This window comes from Armigeres subalbatus, chromosome 3 (assembly GCF_024139115.2).
Source record: "Armigeres subalbatus isolate Guangzhou_Male chromosome 3, GZ_Asu_2, whole genome shotgun sequence".
In the NCBI taxonomy this organism is placed as follows: Eukaryota; Metazoa; Arthropoda; class Insecta; order Diptera; family Culicidae; genus Armigeres; species Armigeres subalbatus.
In genome coordinates, this window is record NC_085141.1 from 100878994 (window position 1) to 100905173 (window position 26180).

Consider the following 26180-nt stretch of genomic DNA (forward strand, 5'->3'; position numbering starts at 1 on the left):
GATAATTAACTTTATTGGTCCAATTTCAGTGTGCACAAATTCTCTCCTAGCTACCCTGACCTTCTCTCAACCTAACTACACGCTTAAAGTCAAGTACACATCGCATGAATAGCTTTCACACATCCCGGCGACGCCTTGGTCAACTCTCACTATGAGTGAAAATTTTGTGTGAAACATAAGCAGTCGCTGTGTACTGTCTCACATGTGCATGATATGTGTAAGTGAGTTTGCCTCGAACTGTCAAAGTCCCTTCGGGTCGCTATGATGGCGAACGTGTGCAGAATGTGCTGCAAGAAATCCTACTTTTTCGGAGGTTTTTCCTTTTGTTTTGATGGCGAAACAAAAAAAAAAGTGCGAATACAATCATCGCACTTTGTTTTGTTGATCAAAACGATTGGAGAAGCCTCCGAATAAGTATGGAAAAGTTGGCTTACTTAAACATTAATTTGAAAACATACAATTGAGGTTAGGTTCGATTTTCGACTGCTCTCTCGCTGTGTAAAATAAACTCACCGAAAATCATCGGCCATCGGTTACACAAAAATGAGTAACATCGTAGTTACTCATAATATGAGTTGTTCCAGGAGAGGCCCGTTTTGTGTGAACGGAACACAAAAATATGTAAGTCATTTTAAGCGTGTTGACTTTATGATTCACATAGACTGAAGAGTTCTCTCGGTTTGCACGGTGGGTCTGAACAGGTAAGTTTATTCACCGTTCGGGTGCAAGATTTGGCGTAGTGTTTGAGCCATTGAAAGACTCGCCCTAGAAGAGGGTCTCATAGCCGGGATCCCAAAAGAGCATCAGCAGTCTTCCTTATTTGAGGAAGTGGCGCATAAGCTGCTGTTTGTACTGAGCTCTAGATAATACGTTACAATCGCTACAATGCTCAGCAAACTTAAAGTCATTTTCCTTCTACACGATCATTCCGAAATATTTACACAGTGGATTGAATCAAATTTTCTCGCATTCTAAAATAGTTCACTACACGTGCATTAGAAATACTTCACAGAAGAGTATATTCTAATTGAAAATTAAGTAATTGAAAAACCACGTTTTAGTAAAGAGAATCAATTTTGTTTTATTCCTGATAGCTTTGTAATCTTGATCTTATACACTACAGGCCGTTTGGCCGAAAACCACTAGGCCGACAGTTTTTTTAGCCGAATATCCAGCATTTCCACGCTTAGAATGAAGAATGATCGTTTTTTAATTGGATTAGACTTGAATTTGGATAACATAAGGTTAGGAATGGGATTTGAAATGAAATAAAATAAAATTGAGTCTGAAACACTCACCCGGGTCATGACACGGCCCCTCCCGAAAACTTTTCAAAAACAACAGACTTTGTATATATGGTTGTTCTACAAAGTGATAAGAAATGTCAGAAAAATGTCGTGGGATTGCTATTACAAGTTTGCTAACAGCTTTTTCATAAGTTATCTATACCTAAATCGGGTTTTTTATTAACATGTAATGCTAAAAGGATTCTAGAAATTTGTCAAACAGATCATTGTCCTAAATACAAAATGTGAGCCATGAGCGCGAAATCTAGAAAAAAAATCATTTGACTCTAATTCGGCTCTCACACCGTTAATAAAAGATTTAGATAAATGACCTATTAGAAAAAGTTATAAGGTTCTTTAAAGGCTACATGTTCATATAAAAAAGACAGTTGTAAATAACTTGTAAAAAAAAGTTATAAGCAAAATAGTCCCATGACATCGAAATGGCATTTCTCGTCACTGGTTCTACAAAATATATACTATGAAATGGAGCCACATTTGTTTGGCTTTATCCAATTTCATATGTTTGGTTTATGGCCAGGTATCATATATATAATAGCCCTGTTTGTCTGTCCGGTGACTAGCCAACCAGACGCAGCACGCGGGGAAATTCTCACACAAAAATAAAATATTTGACACTTCAATTCTTTTTTACTATCAGATGCAGAAAACAAAACCAGTGACAACCTTAGACAACCAGACACAGCATTTGATGAAAAAAAATCACAGACAACAGACGTTGAAAATTTTGATTTTTTTAAATGCAGAAAAGAATCTATCACTCTTAAAAATTGAAAAAAAAAACACTTGCCACGGGCGCTATTGCGTCCACAAATAAACTAGTTGAATATAATTACTCCTTTGTGTGATCAGACCGCATCGTGCTTTCGTGCTGTGCGGTTCTTTCTCTCTTTGCGGAAGGAAGTTTTTAATACTACCCGAAGCTATTTTAATTTCAACGGTGCTTCTTAGCGCTATTTGTACCCACTGATCCCGTTACGATCTTTGCAAGGACCCGTGCCTTCGTTTTACGTTGGACCCGTTTGCGGAAGTAAAATTCCGACAAGCGGTGGTAATCCTGCAGGGACACCGTACTGGGAAAAACCTCTTAGAAGGTCACGTCTCCACGCTCAACAATGAGCATTAACGAAAACAAGAGGAAAGGGGAATCTCTGAATTCTCCACTTCCTTCTAAGAAACAAAGTTTCAAGATCTTCAAGACCGCCCTGCCATAGCGCGGAGAAAATAGAAGGAAGCTGGAGACTTCAGTTATTCCTTCTAACTCTAATATCGAAATAATTCTTCTCCAGTCGAACTGAGCAATCAGTTCGATTTGATTAATGATGAAATTGAGCAAATCGAATATACTTCTAGCCCAGGTGATTCGATTCATGCAAAAAAGCAAAGGATTCCGCCAATTGTGGTATCTGTTGCCGAGTTTTCTGGCTTCCGGAATGAGATTTTGAGTAACCTTCAGGGGATCAAGGTTTCATTTCAGATTGCTAGGAAGGGTGACTGCCGCGTTTTGCCAGGATCCTTTGACGATCACAAACGTCTTCTTCGGTATTTAACTGTGAAGCGCCATAAATTCTTCACATACGACGACAAAACTGAGCGATTGTTCAAAGTCGTCTTGAAAGGTCTCCCCAGTGATGACAAATCACTGGATGAGATTAAAATTGAGTCCAAGTAATTAAGATGAAAAAGAAATCCCACTCTGGTAATTCCCAGAGGGGCATTTCTCAAGAATTTTATTTAGTTCATTTTAACAAAGTGAACTAAATAATATGAAAAAGTTTGGAAAAGGTCTGTATTATGTCCCATGTCCGTGTTACATGGGAACATTTCCACAGAGCCTGGGGGAAATTTCCAAAACCCCACCCAGTGCCGTAAGTGCCAAAAGTGGGGTCATGGGACCAAACATTGTCACATGGATGCTAAATGCATGATTTGTGGGGGTACCTCTCACGCCAAGGACGCATGTCCTGTGAGAGAAGATTCCAATAAATTTAAATGTGCAAATTGTGGGAGCAATCATAAATCCAATTTCTGGGAATGCCCTTCACGCAAAAAAGTTTAGAATTCCCGTGCAAAATTGATGACGGGAAATTCCAATCGGATCCCAGATTCGACGGGTAGAAATTTTTCAAACGCTCAAATTTCGAAACCAGTTACTGGACGAGCAATTCATACCCACCACAATTCACAAACAAATTTTGCCGCTCGTCAACGGGTAGCAAGCAGTTCAGTAAATTTCAATTTTTCGAATGTACCTACGTATGCAAACATCGCTGCTGGCAGACAAAATTTCTCTTCTCAAAATGAGGTTTATACCCATGTCCCAACGGAAAATTATGGTCATGTTGCCAATTCAGGTAGCATGACTGCTTCCGATTTTGATTTTTTAACTGAACAATTGCATCACATGATTGATGCAATGTTCAAAGCAAATACCATACCAGAAGCAGTTCAGGTTGGTATAAAGTACACACAAAAAATTGTTATCGGACTCCGTTTTAATGGATCTAAATAATTGTGTGAAAGTTCTAAATTGGAATGCCCGCTCTCGGGTAAGGAAGATGAATTATTCAACTTCCTAACAGTTCATAATGTGCATATTGCCATTATAACGGAAACCTATTTAAAACCAGGACTCTCCATTAAAAGAGATCCAAATTATTTTATCTACAGAAATGATCGTCTTGACAGCGCCTGTGGTGGGGTCGCCATTGTCATTAATAGACGTATCAAACATAAATTATTTTCTTCTGTTTGAAACCAAAGTTTTGAAACCTTAGGAGTTTCTTGTTGAAACAAATTTTGGTCAATTTTCCTTCATTGCAAGCCTATTTGCCTTTTCAATGCAATGGGCAGCAAAAGAATTTGTTGAAAGCTGATCTTCAAATTCTGACTCGCAACAAATCAAAATTCTTCGTAATTGTTGACTTCAATGCCAAACACCGTTCATGGAATAATGCTCAAAGCAATTCCAACGGCAACATTTTATTTGAAGATTGTTCTGCGGGATATTATACTATTCAATATCCCAATGGCCCTACTTGTTTTTCTTCCAGTCGAAATCCTTCTACAATTGATTTAGTTTTAACGGATTCAAGTCAGCTGTGTGGCCAATTGGTAACTCATGCTGACTTTGACTCTGATCACCTTCCTGTGACATTTGAAATCTCACAAGAAGCCATTTATAATCCAATCAGCTCTACTTTCAATTATCATAGGGCTGATTGGGATTTAGAGAAACGTATATCGATAGGAATTTTGATGTTGATATTCCTCTCGATACCAAAAGTGATATTGATAATGCTCTCGTATCTTTGACAAATTTAATTGTCGAAGCCAGAGGTATTGCAATTCCTAAATGTGAAACTAAATTCAACTCCATTATTATTGACGACGATCTTCAGCTACTGATCCGTCTTAAAAATGTGAAGCGAAGACAATACCAAAGAACTCGCGATCCTACTTCGAAAGTTTGTTGGCGAGATTTGTAAAATGGAATTAAAAAACGCTATTCTGAGAAATACAAACTTTGAGAATAATGTCTCGAAGTTGGATCCCAGGTTTGAAACCCTTTTTGGGAATTAACGAAATTTTTTAAAAAACCTCAAAAGCCAATTCCAGCGCTTAAAGAGGGAAATAAAATTTTATTAACAAATGGCGAAAAGGCTCAAAAACTTGCTCAGCAGTTCGAGAGTGCCCATAATTTTAGTCTAGGTCTCACTAGTCCAATTGAGAATCAGGTTACACGAAGCTTTGAAGACATTCTCAACCAAGAGAATGTTTTTGACCCTTCGTTGGGAACTAATTTGGATGAAGTGAGATCTATTACTAGAAAATTTAAAGATATGAAAGCTCCGGGTGATGATGGTATTTTCTACATACTTATCAAAAAGCTTCCTGAGAGCTCTTTATACTTTTTGGTTAATTTATTTAACAAATGTTTTCAATTGGCATACTTCCTAGATAAATGGAAAAACGCCAAAGTTGTTCCAATTTTGAAGCCGGACAAAAATCCAGCTGAGGCTTCTAGTTATCGCCCAATCAGTTTGCTTTCTTCAATAAGCAAACTGTTTGAAAAGATTATTTTAAATAGAATGATGGTTCATATTAATGACAATTCTATTTTTGCTGATGAGCAATTTGGTTTTCGCCATGGGCATTCAACCACTCATCAGTTATTAAGAGCTACGAACTTAATTCAACACAAATCTGAAGGATATTCGACTGGAGTTGCTCTTCTTGATATAGAGAAAGCATTTGACAGTGTTTGAAGGTTTGATTGTAAAATTGATGAATTTTAATTTTCCTCTGTACATTATTAAACTGATCCAAAATTATTTATCAGATCGCTCACTGCAGGTAAACTATCAGAATTCTAAATCTGATAGATTACCTGTTAGAGCTAGTGTTCCTCAAGGCAGCATACTGGGGCCCATTTTGTATAACATTTTTTTCTTCTGACTTACCTGACTTACCACCAGGGTGTCAAAATCTTTGTTTGCAGATGACACAGGTCTCTCAGCCAAAGGGCGTAGCCTTCGTGTCATTTGTAGTAGATTACCAAAAAGTTTGGATATTTTCTTCACTTACTTGCAAAATGGAAAATTTCCCGAATGCTTCCAAAACTCAGCTTATCATTTTCCCACATAAGCCGAGAGCTTCTTATTTGAAACCTTCTAGCAGACATATTGTCACTATGAATGGGGTTCAATTAATTGGTCTAGCTGAAGCTGATATTTAGGACTTCTGCTAGATCAAAAATTAACTTTTAAAAATCACATTGAAGGCCTTCAAGCCAAATGTAACAAATATATTAAGTGTCTATATCCACTTATAAACAGAAAATCAAAACTTTGTCTTAAGAACAAACTTTTGATTTACAAACAATTTTTTAGACCTGCCATGTTGTATGCTGTGCCAATATGGACTAGTTGCTGCAATGCCAGAAAGAAGGCACTTCAGAGGATTCAAAAAAAAATTCTGAAAATGATTCTGAAGTTGCCTCCGTGGAATAGTACCAAAGAACTTCATAGAATTTCTTATATTGAGACATTGCAACAAATGTCCAACAAAATAATATCCAATTTAAGACAAATTCGTTGCAATCTTCTATTGCAACGATTAACTCCTTGTACCCTTAGTATAAAATAGGTTAAAAAAAAAACTCCTTTGTGTGATGGTCACTCTTCAGCATTCGTTCAACTATTTCTTCTACTACCGTAGCGTTATATCACCTACCAAACACCCAGATAACGGCGCAGTTCGTTTACACGCGTATGTTGACTGACCAGGTAGTGGGCGTATGCACCTGAATTGACAGTGTTTTACTTCGACGCGTCTAAATTTATGATAATAAACCCTAGATTTTCGTACTCGAAGTGTATAAACAAACACATCCCGAGCAAAGTCTGATATCATAAGCAGAGCAAATCGAAAACATATTTTTATGACGACAACAAATTGAAATCATGATTTGTTTTCAAATTAAAATTTTCGCTATTGATTCCATTTTGCAGTAGATTTCTAAATTGTCTGTGACATCAAACTGATTACTTATTTTGTTATCGAAAACTAATATGCTTTCACCGACAGCAGGAATAGTTTTCGATTTGATGTAACAGTAAGATTTTTCTGCTATAGATTTTGATCTTTTAACCGTTAAAACGACCAAAAGGATATCAACCTGAGTTATCAAAATTAGACGATTTCACAACAACAAAATTAGTTATCGATTTGCTCTCAAGCTTTGCTCGGGATGTTACCGGCCAATACATTTGTTTTGCACATGGTTTGCAATTATTGATACATTTATCTAATGTTATAGATCATGGGAGCTTTTTTTTGTTATCTAATCAAATGTTATGGATCACCTTCACCTTTTAAGGAGGTGTCACTTATGATGTTTTGATCACCGTTTATTTTAAGTTCCGAACAGATGGAGACTTTTTGATTTTCATGACAAAACATAGTATGAAAATTCCATGATTTTTATCAAATATAGTGCAGGATGGCCCAATATGCCCTCCTTGAACGTTTCCGTTGTGTATCCAATATAAACTGAAAAATCGAATCATTTCACCGAGCAGACACAAAATTTACAAAACTAGCTACAGTATAATAAATTAAGCAGCCTGCATTTACACAGCAGAAATACCGAATCTATTTTGGCATAATATTTGTTTTAGAAAAAATGCCTCATAAAAACACGATGAAACATAGTTCAAACAGATAAAGTCTTTCACAAAAAAAAAGTTTCGAAATATATTCAGATAAGTATGAGTCATAAATGTTAATACTCATGGATGTGATTTGATTATTACTATACTTTCTGATCTTGTTCTTTTAGGGGCAAGACTTAAATATATTTATAATGCAAAATGCCAAACAGTTTGTATTTTTGAACTAAGAAATGAGCCAAACTATAGCTCGAACTATACGGAAAAAATCGGAAAGTATTGAATACTTTTTTTTTAAATCGACAGAAAATATATCTGTTGATCCAACCAAACTCCCGGTTTCGGTTTCTTTAAATTTGGTTTTCCCGGTTCAGTGCCACCCTGGTACGAGCATAGATTTCGTTTCCATTGCGCCACTACTAACCGGCCACGACTAGCGAAGCCAGCAAACCAAACCGTCTAACGTGCAACCAACCCGGATAGCCCACATCGCGGAAAGATAAGATGCTATCAAAGGTGGATATGCCGCATCTATAAAGGCGCTCATTGCAGTAGATAAACGGTGAATCACGATAGAAGAGATTACAGAATCGAAGGCGTCCCGCAGGCTATGCGGAACTGAAGAAGCTACTAATTTAATTGAAAAAAACAACACAAAGTGCGCTAACCGTTAATTTGAAGGTTGTGTAAGAGTTCAATTATCTGTAGCGTTTGTTAATAGCTTATAGGCAGTAAAATAGAATTGCAATTTGATGGATGCACTTTGTAATGAGTAAAAAGGAAAACTTTTAAATAAATTGAGGCTCTTCATTATTGCCATGAAGATTGCAGTAAAGTGTACGATTGTTGCGATTAGTCTATGGCTAATAGTAAACAGCACAGTGGCTGCCAACGAGGACGATTCCGGTGAAAATTCTACCGTAAGTTAAAATGATGTGTAAAAACCTAAATTTATCCAGCCAGCAGTGATGATGTTTTTATCGTTTTTATCTTCGAAATTTGAATTCGTAGTTAATTTCTTACTGTTGAGAGTTTGAACAAAAACAATACGAACCCGGGCAAGGTCGGGTGGGTTCAACTAGTACTAAATAAATTTGATATTTATCAATCCACAGAACACAACCAGTAGCAATGAAAATCAAACTGCAAAGAAGCCACACCCACTATGTGCCATGTGCAACTGCAACACCGAACTACGAACGTTCGACTGTTCCTCCAGGAAGCTTCATGGTCTCTTCAACACGGTCGACTGGGCCACGCTGAACAACAGCGGAGTTGCAACCGATACAATGATCCTCAGCCGCAACAACATTCCGGAAGTACCCCAGTTTCCCCAGTTTGACGTGAAAGTGCTCGATCTGAGCTACAACAACATCAGCATAATCGCCAAAAAGGCCTTTTATCATTTAATGAACCTGGAAGTACTGGATCTGTCGTACAATATGCTTACCCGCAAAGCGATGATCCCGGAGATCTTCGAGGGAAGCTACAATCTGGACCATTATCTACCGTTGGGAAAGATGCGCATCCTACGGCTGGGCAACAACAATATGAACTCGCTGGATGCCGATCTATTCCAACATTTGCCCAACCTGGAAGAACTGAGTTTGACGGGGAACATGTTCAATCCTTGGGATCCCTCGTCTACGATCGCAATTGGAAATCTCATGTGGCTACGGACGCTGGATTTGAGCTACATGGAATTGCAGAAGATTCCGTTCAGATTATTCATCTTGCCGCAGGAGCTGTGGTATGTGAACTTGACGGGGAATTTACTGACGACTATCCCAGATGCTTTGGGTGACGCGACCAATCTAAAATGGCTCAGCCTGGATGAAAATCCGATCGAGAGAATTCAAGGAGATCAGTAAGTTGTGATTTCTTTTTAGAGCAATTATTTAATAATTATAATACGATCTTCACAGCGTCTTCCCCTTGCTTAAGACCTTGGAGTACCTCAGCATTTCCAACATGAGTCAGCTGAAGATAATTGGACGCGGAGCATTTAGCAAGCTTGAAAGACTCCAGGAAGTACAGATTTGCAACAATCCGAGCTTGACGCATCTGCACAAAGAAGCATTCAGCCGCACTAAGGACGAGGACGATCCGGTTCGATTGGAGTGGCCGCGAATTAAAAAACTCTATCTGAATAACAACAATCTGAGCAGGTTGGATTCGCAGTTGTTAACCGAATGGGACGACATGGAGGTAATCGACATCCGCTTCAACCCATGGCAGTGCGATCGTGATAATCAGTGGATGATGGAAACGCTGATACCGATCCTTAAGAAGAAAACCCCCAAGCACATGAATAGCGTTGTGTAAGTATTAACAACTTTGGACCTATTCCTAAACAGAATGTATTGCATTTTGTGTAAGTACAAACAATATAAAGCGTACCGTCGTCGGGGGTGACAATGGGTCAAATGGGGGTGAGAATGGGTCACTGTTTCAACCACTTAGAATTCTTGTAGATTGGATTGAATGCATCTGAGGACAAGAAGACTAAAATATAAGAGACCTTTTTGAACGATTTTGCTCTACGACCTCCAGACTGCCGGTGAAAGCGATGACCCATTCTCACCGCCTGACCCATTGTCACCCCCGATGGCGGCACACAAAACTTCTCCCGTGATTTCTTGTAATCGCAATCCAAGATATTCGTTTAGGATAGTAAATCTACAAGAAAAAGGCCCAGAAATATTCAATCTATGGCGCATTTCCTTGTGTCATAAAACATAATTTTAAAAAAATCACATTAAAGAGAGAAAATTCTTCAGATTTTTCAGGTTGGTTTCAATGGATTTTGTTATGATAATATTCTTTAAAATTTCTCCGGAAAATTCTAAAGTTCTGCATGGCAATTCTTTTAAATTTACGTAGGATTTTTATGTGAAATACTTTTGAGTTTTTAGGAAATTTCCAAGAAGATCATTGAAATTTTTTAAAGATATTATTTTATAAAATTAAATTAATTAGAATCACTGCTGATTTTATTCTAATCCATGAATTCATTTTTATTTCACTTTCAGCTGCGCCACGCCGCATCAAATGAATGGCATTTCAATGCAAGATCTGGATCACAAACATAGTCAGATTTGCTGCCTGGACAAGGACTTTAACGACCCGCAGAACGAAGGTGCTCTGCAGATTGGTCTATTTATCGGAGTTATGGCGCTGGCAGGTATACTGGCAATGGCTGGCATCATTCTTATATACAAATGGGGCTGTTTTGGGCTGTTTCCGAAGCCAGTCTACCGGCCAATGAAGATTTCTGATTCAACGGTGATAAAAAGTTGAAGGAATAATAAATGAAATTATTAAACAAATCAACAGGCAGATTACTTTAAAATGCACAGATCTACCTTCTTTTGAAACAAAAAGTAATTGGTGGGCTACTAACGAATTCTTGGAACACATTGTTTACCATATTTTCGACGTTGGACAACGTCTTACTCGAAGGTACTGGGTGCCAAATCAGAATCTAAATCATGTAAGATTTTGAATGTTAATAACGCCTTTATCTTTGAAAATTTATTTATCAATCGACTCGGAAACTCTCCAGTAATTTGACAAATTCATTGTAAATTCCAATTATTTACAGTAAACTATTGAAAATTTCAATTTTTGTCACACCACGTAAAAATTTCAGAACCAACCAATCCCTTTCATGCATTCCCAACACAGACATCAAAATCATATACGTTACGAGCCTTTTGGTCCACCACTTTATTTTCTCATGGAATAGATAAGCCGTATTTCTGGTTCGCGCGTCATTTCGGTTCAAGATTCCACGGTGGGTGGGTGGACATGGAGAGCGGAAGCGGAAAGTGGGAACGGGGAGCGAAATAAACCTGTGGCGTCGCCAGCGGTCCCAGCATCGTTGAAGGTGGTTCCGTTTCAGCGGCAAACTATCGAGTGACTGTCGTCAGCGTCAGCGGCGCTTCAGTAAAAATTTGTTGCAAGAAGAATCACAAGCGCGCATCGGAGGAAGACGCTGCAAAAAATTGATTCGCTTGGATGGCATCAGTAGCAGTCAACCAAGTAAAATCATAATCTTGAGAGGAAATTTCACATGACGGCTGCTGATGCCTTCAATGCGAATAAATTTTTGCAGTTTTTTCCCCCGATGCGAGCTTGTGATTTTGCTGCCAACAGAAAAAAAAACAAAATCAGAATCTTGAAAGAAAATTTCTCTTTGCTGCTACTGCCGCTATACATGCGAATAGATGTTTGCTGCGTCTGCTTCTGGCGTTGCAGAAACTCTGCCGATGTCGATGCTGGGACCACTCTTCGCTCTCTGCGGCATCTCGATCAAAATTTCTGTTTGTTTCATTCCATGCCGATAGTTCGAACGAGCCTGACGTTTGTGCTGTGTCTCATCGCGGATTGTGTTCGGTAGTGAAAAGGCTATTGTGTGGTGCGCTCCTACCTACGGATCCAAGGCGATCGCTGTCGGCGAGTGAAGTAGCTGCTTCTGGCGACGCCAGTGAAGCAGGCTATTGTTACTACTGCTACCTACAGCAGCAGGGGCAGATAAGTGGCAAAACTTTTTATTGTTCTCCCTTCTGTTTGATACAGAGTGGGACTGCTTAGAATAATCGAATTAGTTTTTTTTTAGTTTTTTTTTTCTAATTTGCTATTAGTTCTAAGTTAGTATAAGCAAAATTATCCTTCCACCTTGCGGGGTGAGAATGGAGGAGGAGACTGGAGAAGGCAATGTGCCTGCTAAAGATGGAGGGCGCACTCGATTGTACCATGCGGCTTCGCCTGGGCCTTGGGTTGTTTACTTTCGGCAGAAAGTAAAAAGCCTAGATTTTCTCAGCATTAAACGAGATTTGACGCGTCGTTTTCCGAAGCTTGATTTTAGCCAGATCAACAGGAACAAACTACGCATCACCGCACCTACATACCAGGTGGCGAATGAAATTGCTGGCGACAGGGCGTACAATGTTGAATATATGGTTTATGTCCCCTCGCGGAAGGTCGAAATTGAAGGTGTGATCAACGCAGCGAGCCTGACTTGCAAGGATGTACTTGCTGGAAAAGGCCGCCTAAAGAATGCAATGGAGTCTATCGTGGATATTCTGGACTGCAAGGAATTGCATTCAGCAGCCACGGTAGATGGAAAGAAGGTATATTCCAAGTCAGGTTCGCTTCGGGTGACGTTCGCCGGTTCGATGCTCCCAAAATATGTTGATATTGAAAACATGCTATTTCCGGTGCGTATTTTTGTGCCAAGGGTATTGAATTGTACCAATTGCAAACAACTTGGTCACACTGCCGAGTTTTGTGACAACAAACCACGTTGTGGCAAATGTTCTGAAAGGCATCGGGAGGAGTCCTGCCAGCAACAAGCAACAAAATGTGCTTATTGTGGTTTGAATCCTCCCCATGGTTTGCAGGAATGCCCGGTGTACAAAAAGTGCACCCAAAAAGTGAAGCGCTCGTTGGTACAGCGCTCCAAGCAGTCGTATGCGGAAATGGTTAAGTCGCAAGACACATCCGCCACAGCCACTGCATCGACTGCTATTTCAGCCACCGTTCGTGTAAGTGATTATTATGATTCCATATCCATTGATGAATTGGACTCTGACGCAGCCGATATGGATGATCCTGCGGAGGTACACGTGCCCGAAAAGAGGAAGCAACCGTCTTCCCCGGGATCGCGCCGCAAGAGAACAAAAATCAATGGCAAAATCTGAAGGTAATGGGGGTTTATTTAAAATCCCGAATCAACCTGTCCCTACTGCTTCTTTTGATCCTAGTTGCAGTAAGGCATTCCCGCCATTGCCAAAATCCGATGTTTCGAAGAAACATCCGGCTAGGAGAATCAACGAAAGAAAAAAAGTAATTCGCACTTCTAGTAAAAGTATTCCGTCCAAGCGAGGATTGATCTCCTTTAAGGACCTTGTAGACCGTTTTTTGAATTTATTCAATATTCCGAATTCATTGAGGCCTATCATTGACCTTTTTATACCAACAGTGGAAAGTTATCTGAAGCAATTGACTGTTTCATGGCCCTTCTTGCAGGAATTGTATCTTTCGATGGATAATACGGCCAATACCCAAGATACAATCACTGTGCTGCAGTGGAACTGTCATAGTCTGAAAAATAAATTAGACGTGTTCAAGTTTTTGATTCGCAATTCCGATTGCGATATATTTGCACTCTGTGAAACATGGCTTTCTTCTGAAGATGAAATCAACTTCCACGATTTTAATATTATTCGCCAAGATCGGGATGATCATTATGGTGGCGTTCTTTTGGGGATCAAAAAATGCTACTCCTTCTACAAAATTCCCATTCCGACTGTTCCCGGCTTAGAAATCGTCGCATGCCAAGTAAATGTGAAGAATAAAGATCTTTGCATAGCTTCAGTGTACATTCCTCCAAATGCCTCTATTAATCGTCGACATTTTTGGAACGCAGTCACCCTCCTATCATCTCCAGTATTGATATTGGGTGATATGAACGCACATGGTATTGGATGGGGCGAAACGTATGACGAATATAGAGCGCCTATTTTCTATGATTTGTGTGACGATTTCAATTCGAATATTTTGAACACTGGTGAAGTAACTCGAATAGGACCAAATGGTCAACAAAGCCGTATTGATCTGTCTTTATGTTCAAATTCACTATCATTAGATTGCACGTGGAAGGTAATTCAAGATCCCCATGGTAGTGACCATATGCCGATAGTCACCACAATTAAGAGTGGCTATCAACAATCTGAGCCAGTTAATGTTCCTTTCGATCTCACGAAGAACATTGACTGGCCAAAATTTGCATCGGCGGTAAAAATTGGTATTGAATCAACTGATACTCTTCCACCTTTGGATGAATATCGATTCCTTACTGAGTTGATTCAAAAAAGCGCACTAGAAGCTCAGAAACGACGCGTTCCAAGTACATCTGTCATAAGAAGACCAGCCACCCCTGGATGGGATGATGAATGTACTAAGTTGTATTCTGAGAAATCTGATGCCTTCAAGGCTTTCCGTAAACACGGAAGGTCCGAGCTTTTTGAAGAGTATTTGAGGCTCGAAAGAAAACTCAAAAATCTTCTCAAGGCAAAAAAACGTAGATACTGGCGACGTTTTGTCGAGGGACTATCACGAGAAACCTCAATGACAACACTTTGGAAAACGGCTCGCAACATGCGGAACCGCATTTCCACCAATGAGAGTGAAGAATACTCCAATCGATGGATATTCAACTTCGCAAAAAAGGTCTGTCCAGATTCCGTACCAGCAGAACCGCTATTTCGAGAATCAGTCACTGATCCCGGTTCTTTGGGTGGACCATTCTCAATGCTGGAACTTTCTATGTCTCTTCTTTCATCGAATAACTCTGCTCCGGGATGCGATAACATCAAATTCAATCTTCTTAAAACCCTCCCAGATATCGCGTAAAAGACGATTACTTGACCTGTACAACTGTTTCATGGAGTACAACATTGTGCCACCTGAATGGCGACAGGTCAAAGTAATAGCTATTCAAAAGCCTGGGAAACCAGCGTCTAATCACAATTCATACCGACCGATTGCCATGCTATCATGCATGAGAAAATTATTGGAGAAAACGATCCTTTCAAGAGTCGACCATTGGGTCGAAGAAAATGCATTGCTTTCAAATACTCAATTTGGATTTCGAAAAGGGAAAGGAACAAACGATTGTCTAGCGTTGCTTTCTTCAGATATACAGCTGGCCTTTGCGCACAAGGAGCAATTGGCTTCAGTATTCTTGGATATTAAGGGCGCTTTTGATTCAGTTTCCATAGAAGTACTGTCAGACAATCTGCACAGTAGTGGATTACCCGTTATTTTGAACAATTTCTTGTATAATTTGTTGTCAGAAAAACAAATGAACTTTACACTCGGCACTCTGGCAACTTCCAGAAATAGCTACATGGGCCTTCCCCAAGGATCATGTTTAAGTCCCTTGCTTTATAATTTCTATGTTAAAGATATTGACAATTGTTTGGAAGGACAATGCACGCTCAGACAACTTGCAGATGATGCCGTGGTCTCTCTAAGAGGTCCATGTGCAGTAGACTGGCCCAGATTACTATGGGGAGAAAAAAATGTTGTCGAATTCCACGGGGCACCCCCCAGTATTGTGTCTTTGGGTGAGAAAATCAATCTCTGAAAATTTCAGCTCAATCGCTTGTTGCATAAGCTGGCGCATTTGATTTGAAGTTTGTATGGGGATTTCAGCCAAAATGTATAGGAAAATACACCTCCGTCACTCATTCGATCTGGAAATTTGTTCTGATTGCTCGATTGACCTCAGAATTGCAAAAACGGCAGTTGGTATGCTACAGAAAAATTTCACAGAACATTGCATGATGATTAAATGAACTTTTATATAATTTTCGGCTGATTTATTAGGAGCTGATTTGTGTATTTTTGGGTTTTTTGATCGAATCGCATCAGCCGAAACCTATATAAAAGTTCATTTAATCATCATACAATGTTCTGTGAAATTGTTCTGTAGCATACCAACTGCCGTTTTTGCAATTCTGAGGTCAATCGAGCAATCAGAACAAATTTCCAGATCGAATGAGTGACGGAGGTGTATTTTCCTATACATTTTGGCTGAAATCCCCATACAAACTTCAAATCAAATGCGCCAGCTTATGCAACAAGCGATTGAGCTGAAATTTTCAGAGATTGATTTTCTCACCCAAAGACACAATCCTGGGGGGTGCCCCGTGGAATTAGACAACTTTTTGTTTCCTGGGCCAGTCTAATGTGCAGCTGTCTTGCAAGGACCATTGCAAAGTACCCTGGATAATCTGACTGTTTGGGCCAGACATCTAGGGATTGAGTTTTCACCGCAAAAAACTCAGTTGGTTGTGTTTACTAGGAAGCGGTACCCAGCTCAACTGAAACTAAAACTGTTGAATGATGACATCAACCAATCTTTATCTTCTAAATACCTTGGGGTCGTGTTTGATTCTAAATGTACTTGGAAACTCCATTTTGAGTATTTGATACAAAAATGCCGGAAAAGGATCCATTTTCTACGTTCTATCTCCGGAACCTGGTGGGGTGCTCACCCGGAAGACCTCATCAAACTCTATAGAACGACTATTCTCTCTGTTTTAGAGTATGGCTCTTTCTGCTTCCTCTCAGCAGCTGATTGCCACCTGATCAAATTGGAACGAATTCAGTATCGTTGTTTGCGTATTGCCCTTGGCTGCATGCATTCGACGCATAACATGAGCCTGGAGGTGCTTGCTGGAGTCACTCCTTTAAAGCACCGTTACTGGGAGCTCTCACTTAGAATACTCGTCGAATGTGGAACAAGTAACACACTTGTCTTAAATAACTTCGATAAAATGCTTGAACTGACTTGTCGTTCAAGATTCCTTAGAGTCTATCTCAACTACATTTCTTCAGATCTTTGTCTTCCGTGTTATAATCCACCTCGAGTTCACTTCACCAACGACAGTTCCTCAATTGAATACGATCTGTCCATGAAATACGCTATTCAAGGAATACCAGATCATCTTCGACAAATATCTATTCCTCCCTTTTTCAGAAAAATATGAACATGTCAATTGCAACAACAGATATTTCACTGATGGTTCTCGCATTAACGGATCCACTGGCTTCGGTGTTTTCAATGTAACTTCAACCACCTTCCGAAAACTTCAGGAACCGTGTTCGGTTTATGTTGCTGAGCTGGCAGCAATTAACTTCGCTTTGGGGATAATTTCCAATCAGCCCGTAGACCATTATTTCATCTTCTCGGATAGTCTTAGTTCTATCGAGGCACTCCGGTCGATGAAACCTGTTAAGCACGCATCTTACTTTCTTACAAACATAAGAGAGCAGATGCGTGTTTTGGTCGAAAGATCATTCAAGATTACCTTTGTTTGGGTCCCATCTCACTGCTCAATCTCCGACAATGAGAAGGCAGACTCGCTGGCAAAGGTGGGCGCACAGGAAGGTGAATTTTATGATAAACAATACTCGAGCAACGAGTTTTTCCCATTAGTCCGTCAGAGTACTCTTCAAAGTTGGCAAAGAAATTGGACACACAACGAACTTGGACGGTGGCTATTTTCCATAGTTCCAAAAGTTTCTGGGCGAGCGTGGTTCAGAGGTGAGGACTTAAGTCGAGGCTTCATTCGCGTGATGTCGAGACTTATGTCTAATCACTATTCACTAAACGCACATCTGTACAGAATAAACCTTGTCGATAGCAACTTATGTAGGTGCGGAGCCGGTTATGATGACATCGATCACGTAGTTTGGTCCTGCTCGGAAAATGACGCCTCCAGAGAGCAATTATTGGATACCCTTGTGGCCTGAGGTAAACAACCCTTCAGGGAAGTTCGCGGTGTTTTGGGAGATCGTGATGTTGTCTATATGCAGGCCACTCATAGTTTTCTTCGTCCTTATGCTATCAAGATCTAACATTTTATTTTTTTCTTTCTTTAAAGTTTTTTTGTTCTGTCTCTGCCTTTTTGTTCCGTAGAGCTCCATAGCTCTTGCCATCCGGAAGATGCTCCCAGTCGAACCATTCCTCGAGCACGACGACACGCCACATCGTCACTGACGCCAAATGCCCGGATGAGAAGCTGAAATTTCCTGATCCCAAATCCTAAGCCCCGTCCATCCTTAAACATTGGAAACTTACCTCGAGTCACCACGAGTACGCTGGCTTCTACCCCCTCTTACTAACCGTATAATAAAATGATATTGATTTTATATATCACAAAGAACAATGGCTCCGTAAAGTGTTATACACGCCTGAGCCTACCAAATAAACGAAATTGGAAAAAAAAATCTGTTTGATAATGTCTTCGCATCCGACAATCCTAAATATGTAGGGGAACGGTTCGTCACTTCATCTCATAGCTCCTATTTCCATCTCATCAAAAACAAAGCAATGGAAAGGAATTTGGTTTGTTTATTATTTTTGTGATTTTTTCAGCAGTGAGCACGCATGTTGACAAAAAGAAGCGACGAATTTTGTGCCGTATTTCTTTGTTTAGCGATGAGATGGATATATATACAGTGAGATGGAGATCGGAACAGTTCCCCTATCTATTACGTGCAACGGTGAGCCGACTTCTTTTTATACTCATTACCCACTGTTGCTTCCAGCTCATTCTCAAATACCTCATATGTTTTTCCAAGTTTGGCCTTCATAATGGCCCAATATGTGACAATTGGACGAAGTTCCGGCGAGTTCAGTGGGTTGAAGTGTTTTGGTACAAGACCAACATTCTCGCCTCCTTGAAACCACAGAAAGCGCATTGCTCATTGATGATTACCGTCGTAATGAACGAAAGGCTCGTCTTGCTTAAGATTATTATTTAAAAATCACGGTAAAAGAGCCTTGAGAAAAATTTCTGCACTCACAATGGCCTGCCTAACCAAGAACTTTTTAGCGAAACTGTTCACCTTCTTCTTCCTTATATCCTCAGAACTTGACGACCGACAGGCAAATATCTTACACAACCTCACTTGATCAGTACAGTTGCTGATGAAGAATGTGTATAGCCGCCAGATACTAAATATTTACGCTACTTTAATGTGAAAGTGTACTATACACATGTGGAAGTGTTGGCGTGAGAAATGGATTACGAGTGATTTGACTATGCGTCCAATTTGGGAATCTCGAGCTCGTTCAGTAGCCGCTAGGTTGCGAAAGCCGATGGAGGTCCTTCGTAGCTTAGTTGGTGAAAGCACCAGTCTAGCGTACTGTAGGGTCATGCACAGTATAAAAATGTTACAGCATATATGCTGTAACAAAAAGGCTCCGTTGAATTCGACTCATTTTTCCATCACTTTTTAAAATTACAGGTCGTCGTTACTATGGAGCTTGCATTCAATATAGCGCACAAGAAAAAGTTGGATATAAAATTATAGGCTATGTGTGTGTGTATCTTCAATCTAACCCCCACGGTCCGGCAGTGGTAGGGGAGGGACGTTCAATATGCGCCCCCTAAGCAAATCTTCGAATTAAACGATGATAATGGTCGAAATTATGTACTTCCAATGTGTTAACCACTAATTTAACTTATCATCTATGATACGGAATGAAAATTTGGACGAGAAACCAATTATGTTCCGAGAAAACGATTTTATTTTGAAGCGCTGCATTTTCGTGCAATTTCAAACCATGCGGGTTGAAACGCGCCACCCCGAGGCTAAAACGCGCCAGCCTAAAAATGTAAACAAACAGCAGTGAACTGACAGAAGAATCAAGTATCAATTTATGAAAAGTCCTATTCTCGTTTCCACTGCAATGAAATGTTAATTAATTTTTTTTGCTAAATCTTCGTGTAACTAGTTGATGTGTGAATACAAGACATGTTTATTCTTTAATTTATTTGGTGGGCGCATGTGACCTTGTGCATTACGGAGCCAAATCACGATTTTCTGTGCATGGTACATGTATCACACTTCCAAGAAGTGAGATCTTACGGTCAACATGAGTAATCAACGATCTATCGGACTGCTTCGAATGTGATATATGCCCTTTGTGATACGTAGAATAGAACGTGTTCACATCATAGGTTCATGAAAGTCCAAGAAATCTCTGGATTAAGGCTATAAAGTCTATAGAAGCAACAAAAAATCGATCGGACGGTTTTAAACATGGTACATGCCCTTCATGACACGTAGAATAGAATGCGTACCCAGCATAGGTTCTTGGTCATCCAAGAAATCCCTGGAATAGGCCTTTTGGTCTACACGCGGGACCAATGATTTCATAGATTGTTTCAAAAATGGGACTTGCCCTTTGTGATGCACAGAATATAATGTGATCAAAGTATGAGTTCTTGGCCATCCGAGAAATCCCTGGAATAGGCTTTTAGGTCTACATGCGGATCCAAAGATTACTTGGATGCGAAGTGGTATTACCTGTTGTCATGGGTTGTAGGTAGTCTACGAACTCCATACATTCAAGATCTGTTGATTAACCTTCGTATTGGAGGCAGATATTGAAGAATAAACAAGTTGTGTGACCCCTACTTGGTATATGTTTGTATTCCAAGTAGTTCTTGATGTTGTCACTGATGCCAGGTAGTCTACGAACACCATAGATTCAAGGCCTGGGGATCAACCTACATAATGGAGGCAGCTATTGAAAAATAAACAAGTTGTGTGACACCTCCATGGTAATCGTTAGTATTCCAAGTAGCTCTTGTTGTTGTCGTGGGCTCCAGGTAGTCTACAAGCTCCTTAGAGTCAAGGTATGTTGGTTAACCTCCGTAATGGAGGCAGCTATTGGAGAATAAATAAGTTGTGTGACCCCTTCTAGGTATATGTTTGTATTCCAAGTAGTCCTTGTTGTTGTCATTAGTACCAGGTAGTCGACGAACTCCATAGAGTCAAGGCCAGTGGATCAATATCCGTAATGGAGGCAGTTATTGAAAAATAAACAAGTTGTGTGACCCCTAGTTAGTATATGTTTGTATTTCAAGTAGTTCTTGTTGTTGTCGTGGGCTCCAGATAGTCTATGAACTCCATGGAGTCAAGGTCCATGGGTCAACCTCCGCAATGGAGGAAGTTATTCCAGAATAAACAAGCTGTGTGACCCTTCTTGAAATATGTTTGTATTCCAAGTAGTTCTTTTTGTTGTCGTGGGCTCCAGAAAGTCTTCGAACTCCATAGAGTCAAGGTATGTAGATCAACCTCCGTAATGGAGGCAGCAATTGGAGAATAAACAAGTTGTGTGACCCCTTCTAGGGAAATTTTTGTATTTCTAGTAGTTCTTGATGTTGTCATTAGTGCCAGGTAGTCTACGAAATCCATAGATTCAAGGCCTAGGGATCAACCTACGTAATGGAGACAGTTATTGAAAAATAAACAAGTTGTGTGATCACTTCTTGGTATATGTCTATTGATCAACCTCCGTAATGGAGGCAGCTATTGGAGAATAAACAAGTTGTGTGACCCCTTTTTGGTATATGTTTGTATTCTTAGTAAGTTTTTGCTTTTGTCATTGGTGCCAGGTAGTCTACGAACTCCAGAAAGTAAAGGTCTATGGGTCAACCTTACGTAATGTAGGCAATTATCTGTGAATAAACAAGTTGTGTGACCTCTTCTTGGTATATATTTGTATTTCAAGTAGTTCTTGTTGTTGTCGTGGGCTCCAGGTAGTCTACGAACTCCATAGAGTCAAGGTCTGTAGATCAACCTCCGTAATGGAGGCAGCTATTGGAGAATAAACAAGTTGTGTGACCCCTTTTTGGTATATGTTTGTACTCCAAGTAGTTTTTGTTGTTGTCATTGGTGCTAGGTAGTCTATGAACTCCATAGAGTCAAGGCCTGTGGATCAACCTCCATAATGGAGGCAGTTATTGAAAAATAAACAAGTTGTGTGACCCCTTATTGGCATATGTTTGTATTCCAAGTAATTCTTGATGTTGTCGTGGATTTCAAGTAGTCTACGAACTCAATAGAATCAAGGTCCATGGGTCAACCTCCGTAATGGAGGCAGCTATTGAAGAATAAACAAGTTGTGTGACCCCTTTTTGGTATATATTTGTATTCCAAGTAGTTCTTGATGTTGTCACTGATGCCAGGTAGTCTACGAAATCCATAGATTCAAGGCCTGGGGATCAACCTACGTAATGGAGGCAGTTATTGAAAAATAAACTAGTTGTGTGATCACTTCTTGGTATATGTTTGTATTGCAAGTAGTTTTTGTTGTTGTCGTGGGCTCCAGGTGTCTACGAACTCCATAGAGCCAAGGTCTATTGATCAACCTCCGTAATGGAGGCAGCTATTGGAGAATAAATAAGTTGTGTGACCCCTTCTTGGTATATGTTTGTATTCTTAGTAAGTTTTTGCTTTTGTCATTGGTGCCAGGTAGTCTACGAACTCCAGAAAGTAAAGGTCTATGGGTCAACCTACGTATTGTAGGCAATTATCCGAGAATAAACAAGTTGTGTGACCTCTTCTTGGTATATATTTGTATTCCAAGTAGTTCTTGTTGTTGTCGTGGGCTCCAGGTAGTCCATCCATAGTTTCCATAGTTTCCATAGAACTCCATAGTTTCAAGGTCCGTGGATCAACCTCCGTAATGGAGGCAGCTATAGAAAAATAAACAAGTTGTGTGACTCCTAGTAAGTATATGTTTGTATTCCAAGTAGCTCTTGTTGTTGTCGTGGGCTCCAGGTAGTGTACGAACTCCATAGAGTCAAGGTTTGTAGATCAACCTCCGTAATGGAGGCAGCTATTGGAGAATAAACAAGTTGTGTGACCCCTTTTTGGTACACCTGTGTTCAGAATAATAGCAGCGGAACCCGTTTTTCATACAAAATGGTCAACTTTGACAAGCTGTAACTTTGTACCCCGATGACCGATTGAACTGAAATTTTGGCAGTGAACTAAAAATATGATGAATTTTACACATACTACGTACCAATTTTTTCGAATGACGCGTTCAAAAATTACGCACTAGGTCAAATCGTTCAAAAAAATAGCAGTTTTTATTTTTGTTATATTGGGCAATTCAAATGTCAAATTCAACAATTTATATTTTTCAAATTTTAAACTTAGTGTCTCGCAGCACTTGAATTCAAATTGATAACATTCCAATCAATTGTTTGATTGATATTTCCAAAATAAAAACTGCTATTTTTTGAACAATTTGACCTAGTGCGTAATTTTTGAACGCGTCATCCGAAAAAAATGGTACGTAGTATATGTAAAATTCATCATATTTGTAGTTCACTGCCAAAATTTCAGCTCAATCGGTCATCGGGGTACAAAGTTACAGCTTGTCAAAGTTGACCATTTTGTATGAAAAACGGCTTCCGCTGCTATTATTCTGAACACAGGTGTATATGTTTGTACTCCAAGTAGTTTTTGTTGTTGTCATTGGTGCCAGGTAGTCTACGAACTCCATAGAGTCAAGGCCTGTGGATCAACCTCCATAATGGAGGCAGTTATTGAAAAATAAACAAGTTGTGTGACCCCTTATTGGTATATGTTTGTATTCCAAGTAGTTCTTGATGTTGTCGTGGGCTCCAGGTAGTGTACGAACTCCATACAGTCAAGGTTTGTAGATCAACCTCCGAAATGGAGGCAGCTATTGGAGAATAAACAAGTTGTGTAACCCCTTCTTGGTATATAATTGTATTCCAAGTAGTTTTTGTTGTTAACTTGGGCTCCAGGTAGTCTACGAACTCCATAGAGTCAAGGTCCATGGGTCAACCTCCGTAATAGAGGCAGCTTTTGGAGAATAAACAAGTTGTGTGACCCTTTTTTGGTATATGTTTGTACTCCAAGTAGTTTTTGTTGTTGTCATTTCTTATTTACATCTCACTTCTTACTTCTCCGTTCCTCAGTTCTCACATCACATTTCTCACGTGTCACTCCTTACTTCTTATTTCTTCTTTTCCACTTCTCACTTCTTACTTCTCACTTTTCACTTCTCACTTCTCTATCTATGCTCACTATTTCCAACTGGCATCTCACTTGTCACTACTCACAACTCCCATCTCATTTCTTGTCTTTTTGTTCTTTCGACCTTTTGTCCTTCGACCTATTGACCTTCGACGTTATGACACATATTCGACCTTTTGACCCTTCGACCTTTTGTCCTTTCGACCTTTTGTCCTTTCGACATTTTGACCCTTCGACCTTTTGTCCTTTCGACCTTTGGTCCTTCGACCTTTTGACCTTCGACCTTTTATCCTTCGACCTTTTGACCTTCGACCTTTCGACACAGATTCTTGAAACAAGTCGAAAGAGCTCGGGTTACGCGTGTAGATCTTAAGGCATATTCCAGAATTTTCTTGGATCACCGTGAACCTTTTCAATGGACGCATTCATTCTATGTACCACAAAGGAGTTGTACCACTTTTGAAACAAGCCGAAGGAGCTCTGGTTACGCGTGTAGATTTTAAGGCCTATTCCAGGGTTTTCTTGGATGACCATGAACCTATGCAATGGACGCATTCTATTCTATGTGCCACAAAGGGGTTGTACCACTTTTGAAACAAGTCGAAAGATCTCTGGTTACGCGTGTAGATTTTAAAGCATATTCCAGAGTTTTCTTGGATCACCGTGAACCTATGCAATGGACGCATTCTATCCCATGTACCACAAAGGGGTTGTACCACTTTTAAAACAAGCTGAAAGAGCTCTGGTTACGCATGTAGATCTTAAGGCGTATTCCAGAGTTTTCTTGGATCACCGTGAACCTATGCAATGAACGCATTCTATTATATGTGCCACAAAGGGGTTGTAGCACTTTTAAAACAAGCTGAAAGATCTCTGGTTACGCATTTAGATCGTTAGGCCTATTCCGGAGTTTTATTGGATGACTATGAACCTATGCAATGGACGCATTCTATTCTATGAACCACAAAGGGGTTGTATCAATTTTGAAACAAGCCGATATAGCTCTGGTTACGCGTGTAGATCTTAATACATATTCCAGAGTTTTCTTGGATGACTATGAACCTATGCAATGGACGCATTCTATTCTATGGACTACAAAGGGGTTGTACCACTTTTGAAACAAGCCGAAAGACCTCTGGTTACGCGTGTAGCTCTTAAGTCCCATTCCAGGGTTTTCTTGGATCACCGTAAACCTATGCAATGAACGCATTCTATTCTATGTACCACAAAGGGGTTGTACCACTTTTGAAACAAGCCGAAAGAGCTCTGGTTACGCGTATAGATCTTAAAGCCTATTCCAGAGTTTTCTTGGATCACCGCGAATCTATGCAATGGACGTATTCTACTCTATGTACCACAAAGGTGTTGTACCACTTTTGAAACAAGCCGGCAGAGATCTGGTTACGCGTTTACTCTTAAGGCCTACTCCAGGGTTTTCTTGGATGACCATGAACCTATGCAATGGACGCATTCATTCTATGTACCACAAAGGAGTTGTACCACTTTTGAAACAAGCCGAAAGAGATCTGGTTACGCGTGTAGATCTTAAGGCCTACTCTAGAGTTTTCTTGGATGACCATAAACCTATGCAATGGACGCATTCTATTCTTTGTGCCACAAAGGGGTTGTACTACTTTTGAATCAAGTCGAAAGATCTCTGGTTACGTGTGTAGATCTTAATACATATTCCAGAGTTTTCTTGGATCACCGTGAACCTATGCAATGGACGCATTCTATTATATGTACCACAAAGGGGTTGTACCACTTTCTACACAAGACGAAAGGTCTCTGGTTACGCGTGTAGATCTTAAGGCCTATTCCAGAGTTTTCTTGGATCACCGCGAATCTGTGCAATGGACGCATTCTACTCTATGTACCACAAAGGTGTTGTACCACTTTTGAAACAAGCCGGAAGAGATCTGGTTACGCGTTTGCTCTTAAGGCCTATTCCAGGGTTTTCTTGGATGACCATGAACCTATGCAATGGTCGCATTCCATTCTATGTACCACAAAGGGGTTGTACCACTTTCTACACAAGACGAAAGATCTCTGGTTACGCGTGTAGATCTTAAGTCCTTTTTCAGAGTTTTCTTGGATCACCGTGAACCTATGCAATGGACGCATTCATTCTTTGTACCACAAAGGGGTTGTACCACTTTCGAAACAAGCCGAAAGAGCTCTGGTCACGCGTGTAGATCTTAAGGCCTTTTCCAGAGTTTTCTTGGATGACCATGAACATATGCAATGGTTGCATTCTATCCAATGTATCACAAAACAAAGGTCCAAGCTCCTTCTTTTTACGCCCTAAATT

At 40.0% G+C, this 26180-nt stretch overlaps 2 protein-coding genes across 2 annotated transcripts in view; one reads left to right on the plus strand and one right to left on the minus strand.

The window, feature by feature from the left end:
- Positions 1–26180, minus strand: part of LOC134224966 (uncharacterized) — a 650394-nt gene that overhangs the window by 504002 nt on the left and 120212 nt on the right. The window lies entirely within an intron of this gene.
- Positions 8084–10693, plus strand: LOC134223604 (leucine-rich repeat neuronal protein 2-like). Its single transcript, XM_062702795.1, has 4 exons — positions 8084–8400; positions 8596–9347; positions 9406–9854; positions 10513–10693. The coding sequence occupies exons 1-3, from the start codon at positions 8299–8301 to the stop codon at positions 9803–9805; spliced, it is 1254 nt and encodes a 417-aa protein (XP_062558779.1). The 5' UTR covers positions 8084–8298; the 3' UTR covers positions 9806–9854; positions 10513–10693.

Excerpts from the sequence above, each read along its gene's own strand:
- LOC134223604 (XM_062702795.1), top strand. The coding sequence starts at position 8,299 with ATGAAGATTGCAGTAAAGTGTACGATTGTTGCGATTAGTCTATGGCTA. Across the intron at positions 8,401-8,595 it reads ATTCCGGTGAAAATTCTACC|AACACAACCAGTAGCAATGA; the intron begins GTAAGTTAAAAT and ends ATCAATCCACAG. Across the intron at positions 9,348-9,405 it reads GAGAGAATTCAAGGAGATCA|CGTCTTCCCCTTGCTTAAGA; the intron begins GTAAGTTGTGAT and ends CGATCTTCACAG.